The following is a 20,602-nucleotide window of genomic DNA, read 5'->3' on the forward strand; positions in this document are numbered from 1 at the left end:
AATAAATTAAATTACTTCAAAGTCACCTTCAATCGATTTAAATTTATCCAATTAGATTTCGCTCAATCGAACACAAATGAAATAAAGTAAAGATAGTAATATGATATGTTAAGTTAGTCGATGTACTTATTGTATATGACTATGCATATAAAATACCAAGCTATGTCAAAATCATAGCCCATAAACTAATCATATGCACTACACATGATTGTCCATGTTGAGTCGGATTGAATGACTAACTAGGCTTAGCCTGTTGGGTCGAATCTATGGGTTGTAGTTTAGCTTGTGGGTAGAGCCTGATTTGCTAAACGAATTTCAACCTAAATCATAATAATTTTTTAATTTTAAATTATAACATCATGAAATTATAATAAAAATCTCAAACTATTGCAATTGAGTCATTAAAACATAATAAATAGTAATCTATTAAAAATATAAAATTGCATTAAGGGGGAAATAATATTTTTATTCAACTATTAGATAAATCTAATAAAAATTGAATATTACAACTAGTATAATGCATGCAAGATAAAAATTTTCAAAATTATTATAGTATGAATAATTATAATATATTAAATCTAAAAATAAAATTTTAAATATTTGGATGAATATAATAAAATTTTAGAAACTATATATAGCATGAATAATAAAAAAATAAAAAAATATTAATTTTTTAAAAAATATAGAAACACCTAACTGTACGTAGTGAAAAACGAAGAATAGGAATCACCCCTATTAAATAAAAAAAGTCCAACCTTCCAAGGTAATAAATATTTTAATTTATTTATTTATTTAATAAAAAATAATATCACTTAACTTAAAATATTGAATATTTATTTTATAAATTTTATTCATAAGAAAAGAAAGTAAATAATTGTAATTAAACTGAAATATTTAAGCACAGATGAAACCTGTCAAATTAGTATTTTAAGATCATTTTATCCATATTTTTGATATAAATAATTTATTCCTATAATTTTGTTTTTCTTGTGCATTGCGAAGGTTATACACAATACGTATAAGGAGGGTGGTTGTAATTAGGGCGCCGCTGCGGCTGCTCTCTTGTCCCACAACGGCTGCTGCTCCGCTCCGCTCCGTACTCCAACGCCGCAATGGCCTTCTGCCCTTGTTCGAAACCTGCCGCCTTCGAGATCTCCTCTTCTTCTCCTCCTCTGTCGACCCTGCCGCCGCCGTAGGCGGCACCATATCTCCAGATCCCCACTTCATGGTGGAATACCTCGTGAACTCTTGCGGGTTCTCCCCCTCCGAGGTCCGAGGCAGCCAAGTTCTCTAAACCTCTTGCGCACCTCCGATCCACCGAGAAACCCGACGCCGTCCTTAACTTCATGAGATCTCAGGGCCTCGGTGGCGCCGCTATCAGGAAGGTGATATCTTCGGAACCCAATTACCTGTGCTACAACGTGGAGACGAACATCGCCCCGAAGTTTCAGTTCTTACGTGATTCGGGCCTATCGGAGTCGGATATCGTCGATGTCATCCTGAAGAACGTTGTTATTCTGCTCCTCGACGTTCACCGTTCCTTGGTCCCCAAATTGGAGATGTGGGAAAGTCTCTTGGGATCGAGAGAGCTCGTTCTCAAGCATCTCAAGAAGACCCGGTGGTTTTTCTTCTCCAGCGTTGAGAAGAAATTGCATCCTAACCTAAAGTTCTTGAGGGATGAGTGCGGCATTCCTGAAGAAAGGGTCTATGTCGTCTTGAGAAGTCACCCACAATTAATCTCACAGAAACCAGAGTCTCTCCGAGCTTTGGTGGCGAGAGCAGATGAACTGGGGATGCCACGGCAATCTCGGATGTTCGTGCGGACACTTGATGCTCTCCACAACGTAAGCCGAGAAAGGTTCGAGGCCAAGGTCGAGCTCATGAGGAGCTTCGGGTGGTCGGAGTCGGAGTTTTCTTCTGCAGTCAGGAAAGCACCCACCTTCTTATGCATCTCCCTCGATATGTTGCGCAGAAAAGTGGAATTTTTTATCAATGTAGTCGGGTACACTCCTTCCTTCATCGCCTCCCAACCATCTATCTTGCTATATAGTCTGCAGAAGAGGGTAATTCCTCGGTTTCGTGTTTTGGAGATGTTGAATACGAAAGGCTTGTGGACTCGACAAGGCACGTGTTTGTCCTATGTGAAATTATCAAATGCAAAATTCCGGGAGAAGATTGTTCTACCTTACAAAGAAAAGGTTCCTGAGCTTCTTGATATTTTGAGAGCTGGTGAGTGTGAAGGGAAATGAGCCCTTTTATTTGGTATCAGAGGAGGATGAGAAGGGCTTAGCTGCTGGTTTAACTCACATTTGAATTTCTCATCCGGAGCTGAGCAGTGATTCGGCACCTTTTTCCTTGACAACAAGCTGTCTTACATCAACCACCAGCCTTGGCTACTGAGTTGCAGTCCAGTGAATGAATTATTCCTTTGGTGTCATATGGTAGTAATGTTGTAATTGGAAGGTCTATGCAGTGCCCAACACAAAATGTCTTCCAGTTTTACTCACTAAGGTTCATGGAAAAAGTCTGTTCTTTGTTGCAAAGCAGAAGTCCCTGGCCTGTTTGAAATCTCTGATAGATGAAGGTAGATTATTCCCCTAGTTTGAGATTCTGGAAATAGAATGCAAATGGCTTCTCTAAAAGTCTATTGAGGTGTGAGATTCTTCTTATGTGACAAGCTAGTTTAGCATTGATTATAAACCAACTTTGTCTGTATGTGAAAATGCAAATGGCACAGTATTGTTGGTTTCTATGTGAACTGCAGATTTTAGAAATTCTGCTTAGCAGTCCAACGGAGATTATTTTGGATCTTAGGAACATTTGGATTCTGTTTAAGTTGATTCTGAACGGGTATTTGGATTCTGACAAATGTAATTCCGGATCGGTTATTGGTTGTTGGGTGAGTGTGAAAGAGCCATGTTTCAGATTAAGTTATGCAGTATGTATACACCACCAAAGATGACGAGAAGTTAAATGGAGTAGTACTTGCTCTGATGATTTTAGTAGCTGAAAAAAATTTAAACCCCAAAGTGTTGTTTCTATAATTTATTGTAGGTGAGTTTTCACGGATTTATGGATTTGGTTGTCTTCAAGGAGTTGTTATCTTGTCAGTTGAGTTTCTATGCAAACTTGCTCGTGTGCTAATTGGAAGATTCCATTTATGTTTCTGTTATGTATTGTGATATTTGCATGCAGGGGCCTCAATGGAATTTGGAAGACCAGTTTTTGTGTTGATCAGGAGTACCATTGGTTTGGTACTCACCCATTTCTTTTGCATGTAAGAAGGTGTCACTTTGCTTGCAGGTTGAATGGACTTCAGAGAATCAAAACTTGTGTATGTTATACTGAAATGCCTTCAGCCTCATTGGAATTGTTGAGTATGCTATCCTGAATTGTCTTCAGCCTCACTGGAATTGTAGAGTTTGCTATCCTGAAATGTCTTCAGCCTCATTGGAATTGTTGCCCAGGCATTTCCTGCATCAACAAACTCTAACATGCAAACTAATTTATACGCCTAAACATTTTAAAATTGACACCAAAATGTGTATTTCAAATCTCTGTAATTGTCTTTAGGATTTCTTTTAGAGTTAATGATCATTACATCATAAGGTTTTATGTCCCGCATTTAGTGCAGAAATGACTACTTATGATTGTGCAATCTATCCTTACCCATTCTCAGCTACTCTTGTTTCGGCCTCTCCATGCAATTGTGCATATTTTTAATATCACAATTCAGATAAGATCATAAGAATATTGATCATCTTTCTCATATGTAAAATGTTTTCGGAATCTTGATATCAGCTGTTCATCTTTTGCAGCGAATTTTGTGTAGCTGTGCATGAATTGTGGAACTGATAGAACTAACAAGTGCATCAAGAATATTGGAAGGTATGCGAAAACTGCTTTTCTAATTACATTCTTGTTCCTGCCATGCTTGTTTGTAGTGCTATAGAGTATGCTATGAATCTTGTCTCTTGCAAGCAATCATTGGAATTGGTTCTTGGATTCTTGTTCATAGTTTTTGTTTTGTTTTTGAGTGTGTTAGTTTATTTAATCTGTTGCGAGTTTGGTATAACAAGGTTTCAAAATCATTTGGTTATTATCTCAATTCTCAATGGGCATATTGAGACCCACAATCGGCCTAAATTGGGCTTTCCCATTGTGTAGGCTTGCTCAATATTTTCTTACTTTTGTTCGTAAGGCCCAATTTAACCCATTACGTTCCCGTATGCAGCCCGTTTCTCGTGCGTACACTCAACCCTGTATCTTACTTTCTTTAAATGTTTGTTATAGATTGCTCCTCGGGCAATCAGGTAAGTGTGATTTCTGTGAATTCTTCATCAAGTCTGCTGCTTTTTCTTCTTTCTTCCAATTGTAAGTTATGTATCTGTTATCATTCCACAACTATGTGTAAGCATAATATAGATTGGAAGTTAAATATATCTTGCAATGATTGTAAGAATTCTTTAATGTCATGGAGAGTATTCAAGCTGAAGTTTTTGTGGAATCGTTTAACTATTGGTTGTTATTAGCAATAAGTAAGAAGGACATTGCAATAGCATTCTTAGCTTAAGTTTTGATCTGCTAATTACCTTACTTTTCATGAAAGCATGATTGTGCCCTGTGAGATTTTTAATCAAAAGCTAAATTTTCCTCTGCCTTAGATTGGTAATTTTGTGGTGTTACTGTTATGTGTAGCAATATTATGCAATGGAAGGTAAACTTGTGCATTTTAATATTGTCACATCTTTGCAATGATCATAAACATTTTTCAAGTTTCTGGTGGTGCTAGTTTCTCCACTGTTGTTTATAGTTGAGTTCTTAACCTATGTTCTTCCAAGCAAGTTTGCCTTGAGCTAAATGTAGCACCTGTGGGATTTACAATTGAAAGGTACACAGTAAGATGAAGGCAACAGAGGTTCTTAATGACTTACTGGGAATGGATGCTAATATGTTACATAAATGTACTTAAATCCTTTGGGTCTCAATTGACATTACAAAAGGCTTGTTGTAAGTGCAATGCCTTTTGTGCCATGGTGCAGGTGGGAGCTAAGCACAATGATAATATCTATATTAAGATAAAGTGGATGAGGCAAATGTGAATTTTGTTGGTGGATATTTCATGGTGGTCTAATCATAAGTGACAGAAGATTGGATGAAAGAAACAGATTAAGATTTGAGCCTATGAGTGATAAAAGGTATTAGTAAATTAGTCCCTCTCATGGATTGCGTCAGATATCGAATTTATTTTATGTCAAGTCCTCATCATTATTCCGAATTTATTGCTCCCTGTTGCTGCTGAAAGGCTGAAGGGGGGTTCCAGGCTTCTGAAAAGTTCTTTGCCTTGAAACTTGGTTGTCTTGAATGCCCTTCATATTCTGGCCTTTGGCTTATGGATTCTATATTCACAGCCGGAGGGTAATTTATTGGTCCCATGGTTGAGTCCGTCGGTGGCCTATAATTTGACACAGCAGATGATGAATATACCTGATGAGATAATTTTGCTAACTGGGGGTATTCCATTACTAGTTCTTCTTCCAGTCCTGCTGCAATTAATTCCCTCTGAGGCTTTCGAGGATACGGCATCTCTACTTCTTTTTCTGAGATATGAGTATCTTGAAAATAGGAATTCAGGCCTTCGCGTAGTTCTTCTGCTAAAAGTGTAAAAGAATATACATATATATATATATATATATTAGCATTTATCTCTATATCCCTTGCTCCAAGATAAACTGGATTGTTGGATTAATAATAATAATAATAGTCTATAATAATAATTATAGAAGATTGGATTTTGAAAATAATTATTACATAAGTAATTGGGAGGCAGTCAACCTCATTCCTTTCATGTTGTAGAACAGACCACTTCAAAACCATTAAGAAGCTTCATGTGTAAGAATCTTCATACAAAGTCGAATGTGCAAACTAACATATAAGCTCAAAAGGTTTAGATGTGATAATTAAATGTGTATTTCAAGATTCGTTAATTACCTTTAGCTCTTGTAGTAGAGTTTATGATCATTTGCATCACTAGTATTTCAGATTTATGCACACTATCTTCACTCATTCTCAACTCGTTTTTTTTCTGCCTAGCCATGCTTGATATGCGTTTTATATTTTGATATCAGTTGTTCCGTCTTTGCAGCGATTCTGTGCAGGAGTCGTAGAACTGATAGAACTTGCAAGTTCATCAACAATATTGGGAAGATACTCTTTTTTCTTGATGACTGAATAATAACGTCCCAATTCTTTTTGTCGACACACGTATGACTCAATTTTGGGAAGACAGACATTAATGAAATGAATATATGGAAGGAAGTGAGAAAAGTAGAATTCATGAATTTAAATAAGACAAGTAATCTAAGCAAAATCGTGCACTTATTTTATGTTAATGAACCATTGCAATGTGAACATAAAACATAAAAGGATAGGATACTTTCGGATGCTCAGGAAGTTGGCATGTATAGATTGATTGTCTCCAGATTGAAATGTGGCCTGCTATAATTAACAGGTGTTGTCATATATATATAAAGGATACTTTCGGATGCTCACGAAGTTGGCATGTATAGATTGATTGTCTCGGATAATCTGTTCTTTTTTTACATGAGGATCATCGATAATAGTCGATCGGCGAGGTTGCTACTGTTTGGATTGTCAAACAAACGATAAGATAGTGGAGGATAATTGACGAGGTAAAAATATAATGAAACGCATATAAAAGTAGAGTAAAAAGCGATGATCGATAGAAGAAAACTGAATATTAAAAAAATTAATTTTTTTTTAATTTAGGCAGTATCATAAGAAAATTTGAATGTAGAAGTTTTTTTAAAAAAAGAATTCGTCGGATGATCAAATCACTTGTCTCATGTAAAGCGTGTTTTCTTATGGAGAGACAAAATTATATAAATATTTTGTCGATCACTTTATCCATATTTGTGATATAAATAAATTATTCCTGCAGTTTTGTATTTCTTGTGCATAGCGAAGTTTATACACACTATATATAGGAATTAGGTTACCCATTTCAGTTCTCTTTCTTCTCCCACGATGGCGGCTGCGACGCTGCGCTCCGTACTCCGCCGCAATCGCCTCCTTCCCTTGTTCGAAACCTGCCGCCTTCGAGGTCGCCTCTTCTTCTCCTCCTCTGTCGACGCTGCCGCCGTCACCGTAGGCGGCACCATGTCTCCAGATCCCCACTTCATGGTGGAATACCTCGTGAACTCCTGCGGGTTCTCCCCCTCCGAGGCAGCCAAGTTCTCTAAATCCCTTGCGCACCTCCGATCCACCGAGAAACCCGACGACGTCCTTAACTTCATGAGATCTCAGGGCTTCGACGGCGCCGGTATCAGGAAGGTGATATCTGCGGATCCCAGATACTTATGCTACAACGTGGAGAAGAACCTCGCCCCGAAGTTTCAGTTCTTACGCGATTTAGGCCTATCGGAGTCGGATATCGTCGATGCCATCCTGAAGAACAATGGCATCCTCCACTACAACGTTCACCGTTACTTGGTCCCCAAATTGGAGATGTGGGAAAGTCTCTTGGGATCGAGAGAGCTCGTTCTCAAGCATCTCAAGAAGTCAAGATGGTTTTTCTTCTCCAGCGTTGAGAAGACTTTGCAGCCTAACCTAAAGTTCTTGAGGGATGAGTGCGGCATTCCTGAAGAAAGGGTCTCTGTCGTCTTGAGAAGTGACCCAAAATTCATCTCACAGAAACCAGAGTCTCTCCGAGCTTTGGTGGCGAGAGCCGATGAGCTGGGGATGCCACGGCAATCTCGGATGTTCGTGCGGACACTTGTTGCTCTCCACAACGTAAGCAAAGAAAGGTTCGAGGCCAAGGTCGAGCTCATGAGGAGCTTCGGGTGGTCGGAGTCGGAGTTTTCTTCTGCAGTCAGGAAATCACCCACCTTCTTAGGTATCTCCCTCGATATGTTTCGCAGAAAAGTGGAATTTTTTATCAATGTGGTCGGTTACACCCCTTCCTTCATCGCCTCCCAACCATCTATCTTGCTATTTAGTCTGCAGAAGAGGGTAATTCTTCGGTTTCGTGTCACAGAGATGTTGAAATCGAAAGGATTGTGGACTGGACAAGCCAAGTTTACATCGATTCTCTTTTTCTCAGATACCAAATTCATGGAGAAGTTTGTTCTCCCACACAAAGAAAATGTTCCTGAGCTGCTTGATATTTTGAGAGTTGCTGGCACCTGTAAAGGAAATGATACCTTGCATTTGGCATCGGAGGATGAGGAAGGGCTTAGCTGATGGTCTAATTTGTGACGACGAAGGTAGATTATTTCCCTAATTTGACATTTGGGAATTTTCTGCAAAGGGCTTATCTAAAGGTCCATTGTGGTGTGGGAATTTTCTTTTATGACAAGCTAGCTAGATTAACATTGATTATAAATCAAATTTGTTCTGTCTTACTGATTGCTAGCTTAAATTATTTTCTGATTGTCTTTGGCATAGTATTGTTGCTTTGTACGTTAGCTGCATGTTTTAAAAATTCTACATAACAGTCCAACTGAGATTACCTTTGGATATATCGAAGGGACTTTTGGCTTTTGTCCAAATTAATCCAATTCCAGATTGGTTTTTGTTTGGGTTAGTCTTGAAGAGTCATATTTCAGATCAAGTTATGCTGTAAGTATATACAAAATATCACCAAAGATCACAGGAAGTTGCTGCGTAGTAATTGCTCTAACGATTTAAGTGGCTGAAAAACACTTAAACTTCTTTGCAAACTTATGTATTTATGTACTAATTGGATTATTCAAATTTGATTGATTCATTGTAATATTAGTATGCAGTGGCTTCAATGGAATTTGAAAGACCAGTTGCACTGGGTTGATCAGGAGTCACCAGCTCTTCTGAAACGTCTTCAACCTCCTTCGGAATTGCTAAAGCTTTTCTCGCATCAACAAACTCTTGCATGCCTCCATAGGCTTCTGCTCGTCCACTCTTTGTGATTCCAGGTGCAGATCTCTTCATTCTTGGATTTGGTGGATGCAATTTCTCATCATCATAGCTGAAGCTTTTGCTCCACTTGAAAGCCTTCAGAAGGCTGCACAACTAAATTTCTCTAACATCTTTATCGAACTAATTGCCTTGAGTTAGTCAATTCGCTGGTTCCTTAAGAATATTTTGGATGTCATTTTATTTCTTATTTCAAGTCTTCATGTTGTCGATGTGGTCCATGTTTCCCGCATCATGAACCGCGTGGCCCATTGTCTAGTCAATCTTGGAAGGGCTGTAAATTCTCTGTTTTTTTGGGTCTTGTAATGATAGATCAGTCTATCTCAGTATCTAATCCGCTTTAATCTTTATTGAAATTTCTCCTTTTTTGGTGAAAAAAAACTCTAGCATGCAAACTAACATGTAAGCTCAGAAGGTTTAAAAGTGACAATTAAATGTTTATTGCAAGATTCTGTAATTGGCTTTAGTTCTTGTTGTAGAGTTTATGATCATTTACATCACTAGTATTTCTGATTTTTATGCACGCTATCTTGACCCGTTCTCAACCAGTATTTTTCTGGCTATCGATGCCTTTGTGCATGTATTCAGTATCTCATTTCAGATTGGGTCATAAGATCATCATCATCTTTATCAATGCGTGAAATGTGTTTTGGATTTTGATATCATTTGTTCCATCTTTATTCTTTATTCTTTGTCTTGGATAATAATGTCTCAAATCCATAATTTTGATATAAATAATTTATCCATAATTTTGATATAAATAATTTATTACAGTAATTTTTATTCCTATGCATAGTGAAGGACAACTGTTTGAATTATGATACCCGGATGCTCTCCTTTATCTAGTCACAATGCTCGGCTCCTCCTTTCACCGTGATAACCTTTTGTCATTATTCAAAACCTATCGTTCGAGGTCTCTTTTTCTTTTATTTTATCGTCGATTGATTAAAATTATGTTAGGTGTTGTATTGTATCTGACCATATAAATTGAATTATGTTGAATCATGAGTTGAATTATACTTAACTATATGAATTATGTAATACTTAGTCACATTAGTTAGGTTGTGATTGACTACATAGATTGATTTGATAAATCAACTTATATTAAATCAATAATTTAACTCATATTATTAAATTATATCATAATATTTTTTAAAAATACTTTAAAATAATAACTAACCTTAAATCTATTCTTTTTCAAGAATTAACTAATTTAGATTGATAATTTTGAATTTAAAACTAATTAAATTGTACAAATTCATACAAAATTTTTTAAAACATAAATATGTCTAATTAAATAAATGAAAATTATTATTAAATAAACTAATTATTTTAACATCATAATTTCATAATCATTATTTATTAATCATAATATTTTAAAATTAAAACATTATTTTGCATCATATTAATTAAAAAAATTCTACTATTAAATATTTTAAAATATAAATAAAAATGATAATAAAGAAAATAAAGAATCCTACTCGTCCTTGCAATCCTATCATCAAAATTTTTTTTTTCTTAATCCTTCGTCCAACTTATAAGAGAGGGGAATTAATGAGGAATAGTAGAAGACGAACTCTTCTCGATAGATAAATAATATTTTTATTTTACTTTCATACAAAAATGGATTGTAATATTAATTTTACATTGTCCACACACAAAAATAAAATTTAAAATATTTGCTTTTTAAGAATCATATCAGAAAATAAATCAATTAATAATTTAATAAATCAATAAAATTCTTAATTTGTTCAAATAATAAAAAATAATTTTAATTAGTTTAAAGTATATTAAATAAATAAATTAAAATAACAATATATGATTTATAATAATTAATTGATGTTAAGAAAAAAAAATCTATGATTACAAAAATCTTGAAGTTTCAGAACACCTAACATCTATAAAAGGGAAGAGTTGAGCTGAAGCATTACGAGAAAAAAAAAAAAGTTCAAAAGTGGTGCAGAAACAAACATAATAGCCACGCAAAAATGGTTACTGGTTCAAGTAAAAGACATGTGATTAAGTAATTGAACTTTTAATCCACAACGCCAAGCTGAATCACTACATAATAAGAGTCGCCAGAAATCCACAGTTGTTAAAATAAGTTGCTATAAAAAATAAAAATCAGACACGAAGTAACTTCAGCTTATCAAAAAGAAAAATGAAAATGAGAAGCAGAGAGGTCATCTTTTCCCCCTCGACATCAACTCCATACGTTGCAGGGAACTCCAAGATATCATTGTCTAAATATCATCGATAAATATCACATATATATATATATATATATATATATAATAATTTATTTATACATCAAAATAAAAGTTAAAAATAATCATAGGTTTTATTCATAAACATAATAATATAAATTCAAAAATAAACATTCAACTTCAAGTCTAAGGTTTAGCTTTCAAAAAAAAAATAACCGAAAAAATTTTCAGAGTCCCCTTCAATCTATTTAAATTTATCAGATTAGATTTCGCTCAATCAAACACAAATGAGATAAATTAAAGATAATAAGTTAGATTGCATAGTAATATAATAGGTTAAGTTAGTCAATATGCTAATCATTTGCATTGTACATGATCATGCATATAACATACTAAGCTACGCAGTCTATGAACTAATCATGTATACTACATATGATTATCCATGTTGAGCCGGATTAAGTGATTAACCAAGCTTAGCATGTTCGTTGGGTCTAATCTACGGGTTGTAGTTTAGCTTGTGAGTAGAGTCTGACTTACTAAATAGATTTTAACTTAAATCATAATTATTTTTTTAATTTTAAATTATAGCATCATCAAATTATAATCAAAACACCAAACTATTATAATTGAGTCATTAAAATATAATAAATATTAATAGATTAAAAATATAAATTTACATTAAAGGGAAAATAATATTTTTACTCAACTATTGTACAAATCTAATAGAAATTGAATATTACAACTAGTATGTTGCAAGATAAAAATTTTAAAAATGATTGTAGTATGAATAATTATAATATATTAAATCCAAAAAAAATTAAATATTTGGATGAATATAATAAAATTTTAGAAACTATATATAGCATGAATAAAAAAATAATAATAATAATAATATTTTTTAAAAAAATATACAAGCGCCTACCTCTCTTATTCTGATTTGAAGTAGTGAAAAACTAAGAAAAGGAAATCGCACCTATTAAATAAAAAGAGTCGAGCCTTCCAAGGTAATAAATATTTTAATTGTTATATTTATTTAATTAATAAAAATAATATCACTTAACTTAAAATATTGAATATTTATTTTATAATTTTTATTCATAAGAAAAGAAAGTAAGTAATTGTACTTAAACTGAATGATTTAAGGACAGATGAAACCTGTCAAATTAGTATTTTAAGATCATTTTATCCATATTTTTGATATAAATAATTTATTCCTATAATTTTATATTTCTTGTGCATACCGAAGGTTATACGCACTTCGTTTAAGGAGCGTGGTTGTAATTAGGGTGCCGCTGCGGCTGCACTCTTGTCCCACAATGGCTGCTGCTCCGCTCCGCTCCGTACTCCGCCGCAATGGCCTTCTGCCCTTGTTCGAAACCTGCCGCCTTCGAGATCTCCTCTTCTTCTCCTCCTCTGTCGACGCTGCCGCCGCCGTAGGCGGCACCATATCTCCAGATCCCCACTTCATGGTGGAATACCTCGTGAACTCCTGCGGGTTCTCCCCCTCCGAGGCAGCCATGTTCTCTGAACCCCTTGCGCACCTCCGATCCACCGAGAAACCCGACGCCGTCCTTAACTTCATGAGATCTCAGGGCTTCGATGGCGCCGGTATCAGGAAGGTGATATCTGGGGATCCCAGATACTTATGCTGCAACGTGGAGAAGAACCTCACCCCGAAGTTTCAGTTCTTACGCGATTTGGGCCTATCGGAGTCGGACATCGTCGATGTCATCCGGAATAACGATGACATCCTCTGCCGCAACGTTCACCGTTCCTTCGGCCCCAAATTGGAGACATGGGAAAGTCTCTTGGGATCGAGAGAGCTCGTTCTCAAGCATCTCAAGAAGTCAGGATGGTTTTTCTTCTCCAGCGTCGAGAAGACATTGCATCCTAACCTAAAGTTCTTGAGGGATGAGTGCGGCATTCCGGAAGAAAGGTTCTCTCTCGTCTTGAGAAGTCACCCACAATTAATCTCACAGAAACCAAAGTCACTCCGAGCTTTGGTGGCGAGAGCCGATGAGCTGGGGATGCCACGGCAATCTCGGATGTTCATGTGGACACTTGTTGTTTTCCACAACGTAAGCCAAGAAAGGTTCGAGGCCAAGGTCGAGCTCATGAGGAGCTTCGGGTGGTCGGAGTCGGAGTTTTCTTCTGCAGTCAGGAAAGCACCCACCTTCTTACGCGTGTCCGTCGACATGATGCGCAGAAAAATGGAATTTTTTATCAATATAGTCGGGTACACCCCTTCCTTCATCGCCTCCCAACCAACTATCTTGCTATATGGTCTGCAGAAGAGGGTAATTCCTCGGTTTCGTGTTTTGGAGATGTTGATTACGAAAGGCTTGGGGACTCGACTAGGCAAGTTTTCGTACTATGTGAAATTATCAAATACAAAATTCCGGGAGAAGATTGTTCTACCTTACAAAGAAAAGGTTCCTGAGCTTCTTGATATTTTGAGAGCAGGTGAGTGTGAAGGGAAATGAGCCCTTTTATTTGGTATCAGAGGAGGATGAGAAGGGCTTAGCTGATGGTCTAACTCACATTTGAATTTCTCAACAGGAGCTGAGCAGTGATTCGGCACCTTTTCCCTTGACAACAAGCTGTCTTACATCGACCACCAGCCTTGGCTACTGAGGTGCAGTCCAGTGAAAGAATTATTCCTTTGGTGCCATATGGTAGTAATGTTGTAATTGGAAGGTCTACGCATTGCCCAACACAAAATGTCTTCCAGTTTTACTCATTAAGGTTCATGGAAAAGTCTGTTCTTTGTTGCAAAGCACAAGTCCCTGGCCTGTTTGAAATCTCTGATAGATGAAGGTAGATTATTCCCCTAGTTTGAGATTCTGGAAATAGAATGCAAATGGCTTCTCTAAAAGTCTATTGAGGTGTGAGATTCTTCTCATGTGACAAGCTAGTTTAGCATTGATTATAAACCAACTTTGTTTGTATGTGACAATGCAAATGGCACAGTATTGTTGGTTTGTATGTGAACTGCAGATTTTAGAAATTCTGCTTAGCAGTCCAACGGAGATTATTTTGGATCTTAGGAACATTTGGATTCTGTTTAAGTTGATTCTGAAAGGGTATTTGGATTCTGTCCAATGTAATTCCGGATCGGTTATTGGTTGTTGGGTGAGTGTGAAAGAGCCATGTTTCAGATTAAGTTATGCAGTATGTATACACCACCAAAGATAACGAGAAGTTAAATGGAGTAGTACTTGCTCTGATGATTTTAGTAGCTGAAAAAAATTTAAACCCCAAAGTGTTGTTTCTATAATTTGTTGTAGGTGAGTTTTCATCTTGTCAGTTGAGTTTCTATGCAAACTTGCTCGTGTGCTAATTGGAAGATTCCATTTATGTTTCTGTTATGTATTGTGATATTTGCATGCAGGGGCCTCAATGGAATTTGGAAGACCAGTTTTTGTGTTGATCAGGATTACCATTGGCTTGGTACTCACCCATTTCTTTTGCATGTAAGAAGGTGTCACTTTGCTTGCAGGTTGAATGGACTTCAGAGAATCAAAACTTGTGTATGTTATACTGAAATGCCTTCATCCTCATTGGAATTGTTGAGTATGCTATCCTGAAATGTCTTCAGTCTCACTGGAATTGTAGAGTTTGCTATCCTGAAATGTCTTCAGCCTCATTGGAATTGTTGCCCAGGCATTTCCTGCATCACAACAAACTCTAACATGCAAACTAATTTATACGCCTAAACATTTTAAAATTGACAACAAAATGTGAATTTCAAATCTCTGTAATTGTCTTTAGGATTTCTTTTAGAGTTAATGATCATTGCATCATAAGGTTTTATGTCCCGCATTTAGTGCAGAAATGACTACTTATGATTGTGCAAACTATCCTTACCCATTCTCAGCTACTCTTGTTTTGGCCTCTCCATGCAATTGTGCATATTTTTAATATCACAATTCAGATAAGATCATAAGAATATTGATCATCTTTCTCATATGTAAAATGTTTTCGGAATCTTGATATCAGCTGTTCATCTTTTGCAGCGAATTTTGTGTAGCTGTGCATGAATTGTGGAACTGATAGAACAAACAAGTGCATCAAGAATATTGGAAGGTATGCGAAAACTGCTTTTCTAATTACATTCTTGTTCCTGCCATGCTTGTTTGTAGTGCTATAGAGTATGCTATGAATCTTGTCTCTTGCAAGCAATCATTGGAATTGGTTCTTGGATTCTTGTTCATAGTTTTTGTTTAATTTTTGAGCGTGTTAGTTTATTTAATCTGTTGCGAGTTTGGTATAACAAGGTTTCAAAATCATTTGGTTATTATCTCAATTCTCAATGGGCATATCGAGACCCATAATCGGCCTAAATTGGGCTTTCCCATTGTGTAGACTTGCTCAATATTTCTTACTTTTGTTCGTAAGGCCCAATTGAACCCATTACGGACCGTATGCAGCCCGTTTCTCGTGCGTACACTCAACTGTGTATCTTACTTTCTTTAAATGTTTGTTATAGATTGCTCCTCATGCAATCAGGTAAGTGTGATTTCTGTGAATTCTTCATCAAGTCTGCTGGTTTTTCTTCTTTCTTCCAATTGTAAGTTATGTATCTGTTTTCATTACACAACTATGTGTAAGCATAATATAGATTGGAAGTTAAATATCTCTTGCAATGGATGCTAATATGTTACATAAATGTAGTTAAATCCTTTGGGTCTCAATGACATTACAAAAGGCTTGTTGTAAGTGCAATGCCTTTTGTGCCATGGTGCAGGTGGGAGCTAAGCACAATGATAATATCTATATTAAGATAAAGTGGATGAGACAAATGTGAATTTTGTTGCTGGATATTTCATGGTGGTCTAATCATAAGTGACAGAAGATTGGATGAAAGAAACAGATTAAGATTTGAGCCTATGAGTGATAAAAGGAATTAGTAAATGATCTCTCTCATGGATTGCGTCAGATATCGAATTTATTTTGTGTCTAAGTCCTCATCATTATTCCGACATTTTTTTTTGTAATCAATGATGATTGTGGTTAACTATTTAACTCTATATGTGTAAAAGAATATATATATATATATTAGCATTTATCTCTATATCCCTTGCTCCAAGATCCTAGCTCCAAGATAAATTGGATTGTTGGATTGATAATAATAATAATAGTCTAAAATAATAATTATAGAAGATTGGATTTTGGAAATAATTATTACATAAGGAATTGGGAGGCAGTCAACCTCATTCCTTTCATGTTGTAGAACAGACCACTTCAAAACCATTAAGAAGCTTCATGTGTAAGAATCTTCATACAAAGTCTAACGTGCAAACTAACATGTAAGATCAAAACGTTTAGAAGTGACAATTAAATGTGTATTTCAAGATTCGTTAATTACCTTTCGCTCTTGTAGTATAGTTTATGATCATTTGCATCACTAGTATTTCAGATTTATGCACACTATCTTCACTCATTCCCAACTCGATTTTTTTCTGCCTAGCCATGTCTGATATGCGTTTTATATTTTGATATCAGTTGTTCCGTCTTTGCTGTGCAGGAGTCGTAGAACTGATAGAACTTGGAAGTTCATCAACAATATTGGGAAGATACTCTTTTTTCTTTATGACTGAATAATAACGTCCCAATTCTTTTTGTCAACACACGTATGTCTCAATTTTGGGAAGACTGACATTATTGAAATGAATATATGGAAGGAAGTGAGAAAAGTAGAATTCATGAATTTAAATAAGACAAGTAATCTAAGCAAAATCGTGCACATATTTCATGTTAATGAACCAATGCAATGTGAACATAAAGCATAAAAGGATAGGATACTTTCGGATGCTCACGAAGTTGGCATGTATAGATTGATTGTCTCCAGATTGAAAATGTGGCCTGCTATAATTAACAGGTGTTGTGATATATATATATATATATATATACATATATATATATATATATATATATATATATATACATATATATATACATATATATATATATATATACATATATATATATATATATATATATATATATATATATCTTTGCATCGATTCTCGGATAATCTGTTCTTTTTTTACATGAGGATCATCGATAATAGTCGATCGGCGAGGATTGCTAATGTTTGGATTGTCAAACAAACGATAAGATAGTGGAGGATAATTGATGAGGTAAAAATATAATGAAACGCATATAAAAGTACAGTAAAAAGCGATGATCGATAGAAGAAAATTGAATATTAAAAAAATTAATTTTTTTAATTTAGGCAATATCATAAGAAAATTTGAATGTAGAAGTTTTTTTTAAAAAAGAATTCGTCGGATGATCAAATCACTTTTCTCATGTAAAGCGTGTTTTCTTATGGAGAGACAAAATTATATAAATATTTTGTCGATCACTTTATCCATATTTGTGATATAAATACATTATTCCTGCAGTTTTGTATTTCTTGTGCATAGCGAAGCTTATACACACTATATATAGGAATTAGGGTACCCCTTTCAGGTCATTTTCCTCTCCCACGATGGCGGCTGCGACGCTGCGCTCCGTACTCCGCCGCAATCGCCTCCTTCCCTTGTTCGAAACCTGCCGCCTTCGAGATCGCCTCTTCTTCTCCTCCTCTGTCGACGCTGCCGCCGTCACCGTAGGCGGCACCATGTCTCCAGATCCCCACTTCATGGTGGAATACCTCCTGAACTCCTGCGGGTTCTCCTCCTCCGAGGCAGCCAAGTTCTCTAAATCCCTTGCGCACCTCCGATCCACCGAGAAACCCGACGACGTCCTTAACTTCATGAGATCTCAGGGCTTCGACGGCGCCGGTATCAGGAAGGTGATATCTGCGGATCCCAGATACTTATGCTACAACGTGGAGAAGAACCTCGCCCCGAAGTTTCAGTTCTTACGCGATTTGGGCCTATCTGAGTCGGATATCGTCGATGCCATCCTGAAGAACAATGGCATCCTCCACTACAACGTTCACCGTTACTTGGTCCCCAAATTGGAGATGTGGGAAAGTCTCTTGGGATCGAGAGAGCTCGTTCTCAAGCATCTCAAGAAGTCAAGATGGTTTTTCTTCTCCAGCGTTGAGAAGACTTTGCAGCCTAACCTAAAGTTCTTGAGGGATGAGTGCGGCATTCCTGAAGAAAGGGTCTCTGTCGTCTTGAGAAGTGACCCAAAATTCATCTCACAGAAATCAGAGTCTCTCCGAGCTTTGGTGGCGAGAGCCGATGAGCTGGGGATGCCACGGCAATCTCGGATGTTCGTGCGGACACTTGTTGCTCTCCACAACGTAAGCAAAGAAAGGTTCGAGGCCAAGGTCGAGCTCATGAGGAGCTTCGGGTGGTCGGAGTCGGAGTTTTCTTCTGCAGTCAGGAAATCACCCACCTTCTTAGGTATCTCCCTCGATATGTTTCGCAGAAAAGTGGAATTTTTTATCAATGTGGTCGGTTACACCCCTTCCTTCATCGCCTCCCAACCATCTATCTTGCTATTTAGTCTGCAGAAGAGGGTAATTCTTCGGTTTCGTGTCACAGAGATGTTGAAATCGAAAGGATTGTGGACGGGACAAGCCAAGTTTCCATACATTCTCGCATTATCAGATACCAAATTCTTGGAGAAGTTTGTTCTCCCTCACGAAGAAAATGTTCCTGAGCTGCTCGATATTTTGAGAGTTGATGGCGTGTGTAAAGGAAAATGATACCTTTCATTTGGTATCGGAGGCTGAGAAAGGGCTTAGCTGATGGTCTAATTTGCCAACAAAGGTAGATTATTCCCCTAATTTGATATTTGGGAATTTTCTGAAAAGGGCTTATCTAAAGGTCCATTTAGGTGTGGGATTTTTCTTTTATGACAAGCTAGGTAGATTAACATTGATTATAAATCAAATTTTTTCTGTCTTGCTGATTGTCTTTGGCATAGTATTGTTGGTTTGTCTGTAAACTGAATGTTTTAGAAATTCTACATGACTGTCCAACTGAGATGACCTTTGGATCTATTGTGGGGACTTTTGGATTTTGTCCAAATTAATTTCAATTCTGGATTGGTTTTTGTTTGGGTAAGTCCTGATGAGTCATGTTTCAGATCAAGTTATGCAGTATATAGAAAATATCACCAAAGATCACAAGAAATTGTTGAGTGGTAATTACTCTAATGATTTAACTGGCTGAAAAAAACTTAAACACCAAAGAGTTGTTTCTGTAATTTGATTTTAAATGAGTCATCACCCAATTTATGGATTTGGATATATCTAAGGTGTTTTCTCTTGTCAGTGGAGGCTTCTTTGCAAACTTATTTATTTATGAACTAATTGGAATATTCAAATTTGATTTATGCATTGTAATATTAGTATGCAGTGGCTTCAATGGGATTTGAAAGACCAGTTGCACTGGGTTGATAAGGAGTCACCAGCTTTAGTGCTAACTATGCTCTCATCATCATAGCTGATGCTTCTGCTCGTCCACCCTTTGTGATTCCAGGTGCAGATCTCTTCATTCTTGGAGTTCATTCTTGGATTTGGTGGATGCAACTTCTCATCATCATAGCTGAAGCTTCTGGTCTACTTGAAAGCCTTCAGAAGGCTGCACAACTAAATTTCTCCAACATCTGAATCGAACTAATTCCCTTGAGTTAGTCGATTCACTGGTTCCTTCTTTTATTTCTTTGTTCAAGTCTTTATGTTGTCGATGTGGTCCATGTTTCCCGCATCATGAAAGGCGTGGGCCATTGGCTAGTCAATCTTGGAAGGACTGTAAATTCTGTCTTTTTGGTTCTTGTAATAATAGATCAATCTAGCTCGGTATCTAATCCACTTTAATCTTTAATGAAATTTCTCCTTTTTCGGTAAAAAAAGAAAAAAAACAAACTCTAACATGCAAACTAACATGTAAGCTCAGAAGGCTTAAAAGTGACAATTAAATGTGTATTGCAAGATTCTGTAATTGGCTTTAGTTGTTGTTGTAGAGTTTATGATCATTTACATCACTAGTATTTCTGATTTTTATGCACACTATCTTGACCCGTTCTCAACCAGTATTTTTCTGGCTATCCATGCCTTTTTGCCTGTATTCAGTATCTCATTTCAGATAGGGTCATAAGATCATCACTCATCTTTATCAATGCGTGAATTGTGTTATTGATTTTGATATCAGTTGTTCCATCTTTATTCTTTGTCTTGGATAATAACGTCCCAAATCGTTATGTCAACTCAAGTCTCAATTTTGGTCAGACAGACATTAATGAAATGATTATATGGAAGGAACTTAGAAAAGTAGAATTCATAAATTTAAATAAGACGAGGAATCAAAGCAAAATTATGCACTTATATATCATGTTAATGAACCGATGCAACGTGAACATACAACAACATATGCATTTTCAAACAAGGATTGGGTATTTATGGATGATCACGAAGTTGGAATGTATAGATTGATGTCTTCATATTGAAATGTGGC

At 36.3% G+C, this 20,602-nt stretch overlaps 3 protein-coding genes across 25 annotated transcripts; all 3 read left to right on the forward strand.

The window, feature by feature from the left end:
• The first annotated feature begins 1,346 nt into the window (after positions 1 to 1,346).
• Positions 1,347 to 2,249, forward strand: LOC135651466 (transcription termination factor MTERF15, mitochondrial-like). The gene has a single exon (XM_065171536.1). It carries the CDS (start codon positions 1,347 to 1,349, stop codon positions 2,247 to 2,249), a length of 903 nt encoding a protein of 300 aa, XP_065027608.1.
• A 665-nt stretch (positions 2,250 to 2,914) lies between these two features.
• Positions 2,915 to 19,971, forward strand: LOC135585230 (uncharacterized). Of its 16 annotated transcripts, none has more exons than XM_065172495.1 (6): positions 2,915 to 3,054; positions 3,196 to 3,334; positions 3,819 to 3,888; positions 15,197 to 15,266; positions 17,658 to 18,913; positions 19,628 to 19,971. In XM_065172495.1, exons 4-5 carry the CDS (start codon positions 15,217 to 15,219, stop codon positions 18,847 to 18,849), a joined length of 1,242 nt encoding a protein of 413 aa, XP_065028567.1. In that variant the 5' UTR covers positions 2,915 to 3,054; positions 3,196 to 3,334; positions 3,819 to 3,888; positions 15,197 to 15,216; the 3' UTR covers positions 18,850 to 18,913; positions 19,628 to 19,971. The 16 variants fall into 16 exon arrangements, with proteins under 16 accessions (XP_065028567.1, XP_065028570.1, XP_065028571.1 ...); XM_065172498.1 differs by lacking the exons at positions 2,915 to 3,054; positions 3,196 to 3,334; positions 3,819 to 3,888 and adding exons at positions 12,447 to 14,467; positions 14,572 to 14,710 and having other exon boundaries at positions 17,637 to 18,594; positions 18,686 to 18,913; XM_065172499.1 differs by lacking the exons at positions 2,915 to 3,054; positions 3,196 to 3,334; positions 3,819 to 3,888 and adding exons at positions 12,447 to 14,467; positions 14,572 to 14,710 and having other exon boundaries at positions 17,637 to 18,544; positions 18,648 to 18,913.
• On the forward strand, positions 6,854 to 9,323 carry LOC135585224 (uncharacterized). Of its 8 annotated transcripts, none has more exons than XR_010501985.1 (4): positions 6,856 to 7,915; positions 8,019 to 8,031; positions 8,123 to 8,285; positions 8,808 to 9,323. XR_010501985.1 is itself a non-coding variant. In XM_065172507.1 (3 exons), exons 1-2 carry the CDS (start codon positions 7,048 to 7,050, stop codon positions 8,260 to 8,262), a joined length of 1,008 nt encoding a protein of 335 aa, XP_065028579.1. In that variant the 5' UTR covers positions 6,858 to 7,047; the 3' UTR covers positions 8,263 to 8,285; positions 8,801 to 9,323. The 8 variants fall into 8 exon arrangements, 4 of the variants coding, with proteins under 4 accessions (XP_065028579.1, XP_065028578.1, XP_065028577.1 ...); XR_010501984.1 differs by having other exon boundaries at positions 6,857 to 7,915; positions 8,801 to 9,323; XR_010501983.1 differs by having other exon boundaries at positions 6,854 to 8,031.
• Positions 19,972 to 20,602: the final 631 nt, after the last annotated feature.

This window comes from Musa acuminata, chromosome BXJ3-10 (genome assembly GCF_036884655.1).
Source record: "Musa acuminata AAA Group cultivar baxijiao chromosome BXJ3-10, Cavendish_Baxijiao_AAA, whole genome shotgun sequence".
NCBI lineage: Eukaryota > Viridiplantae > Streptophyta > Magnoliopsida > Zingiberales > Musaceae > Musa > Musa acuminata.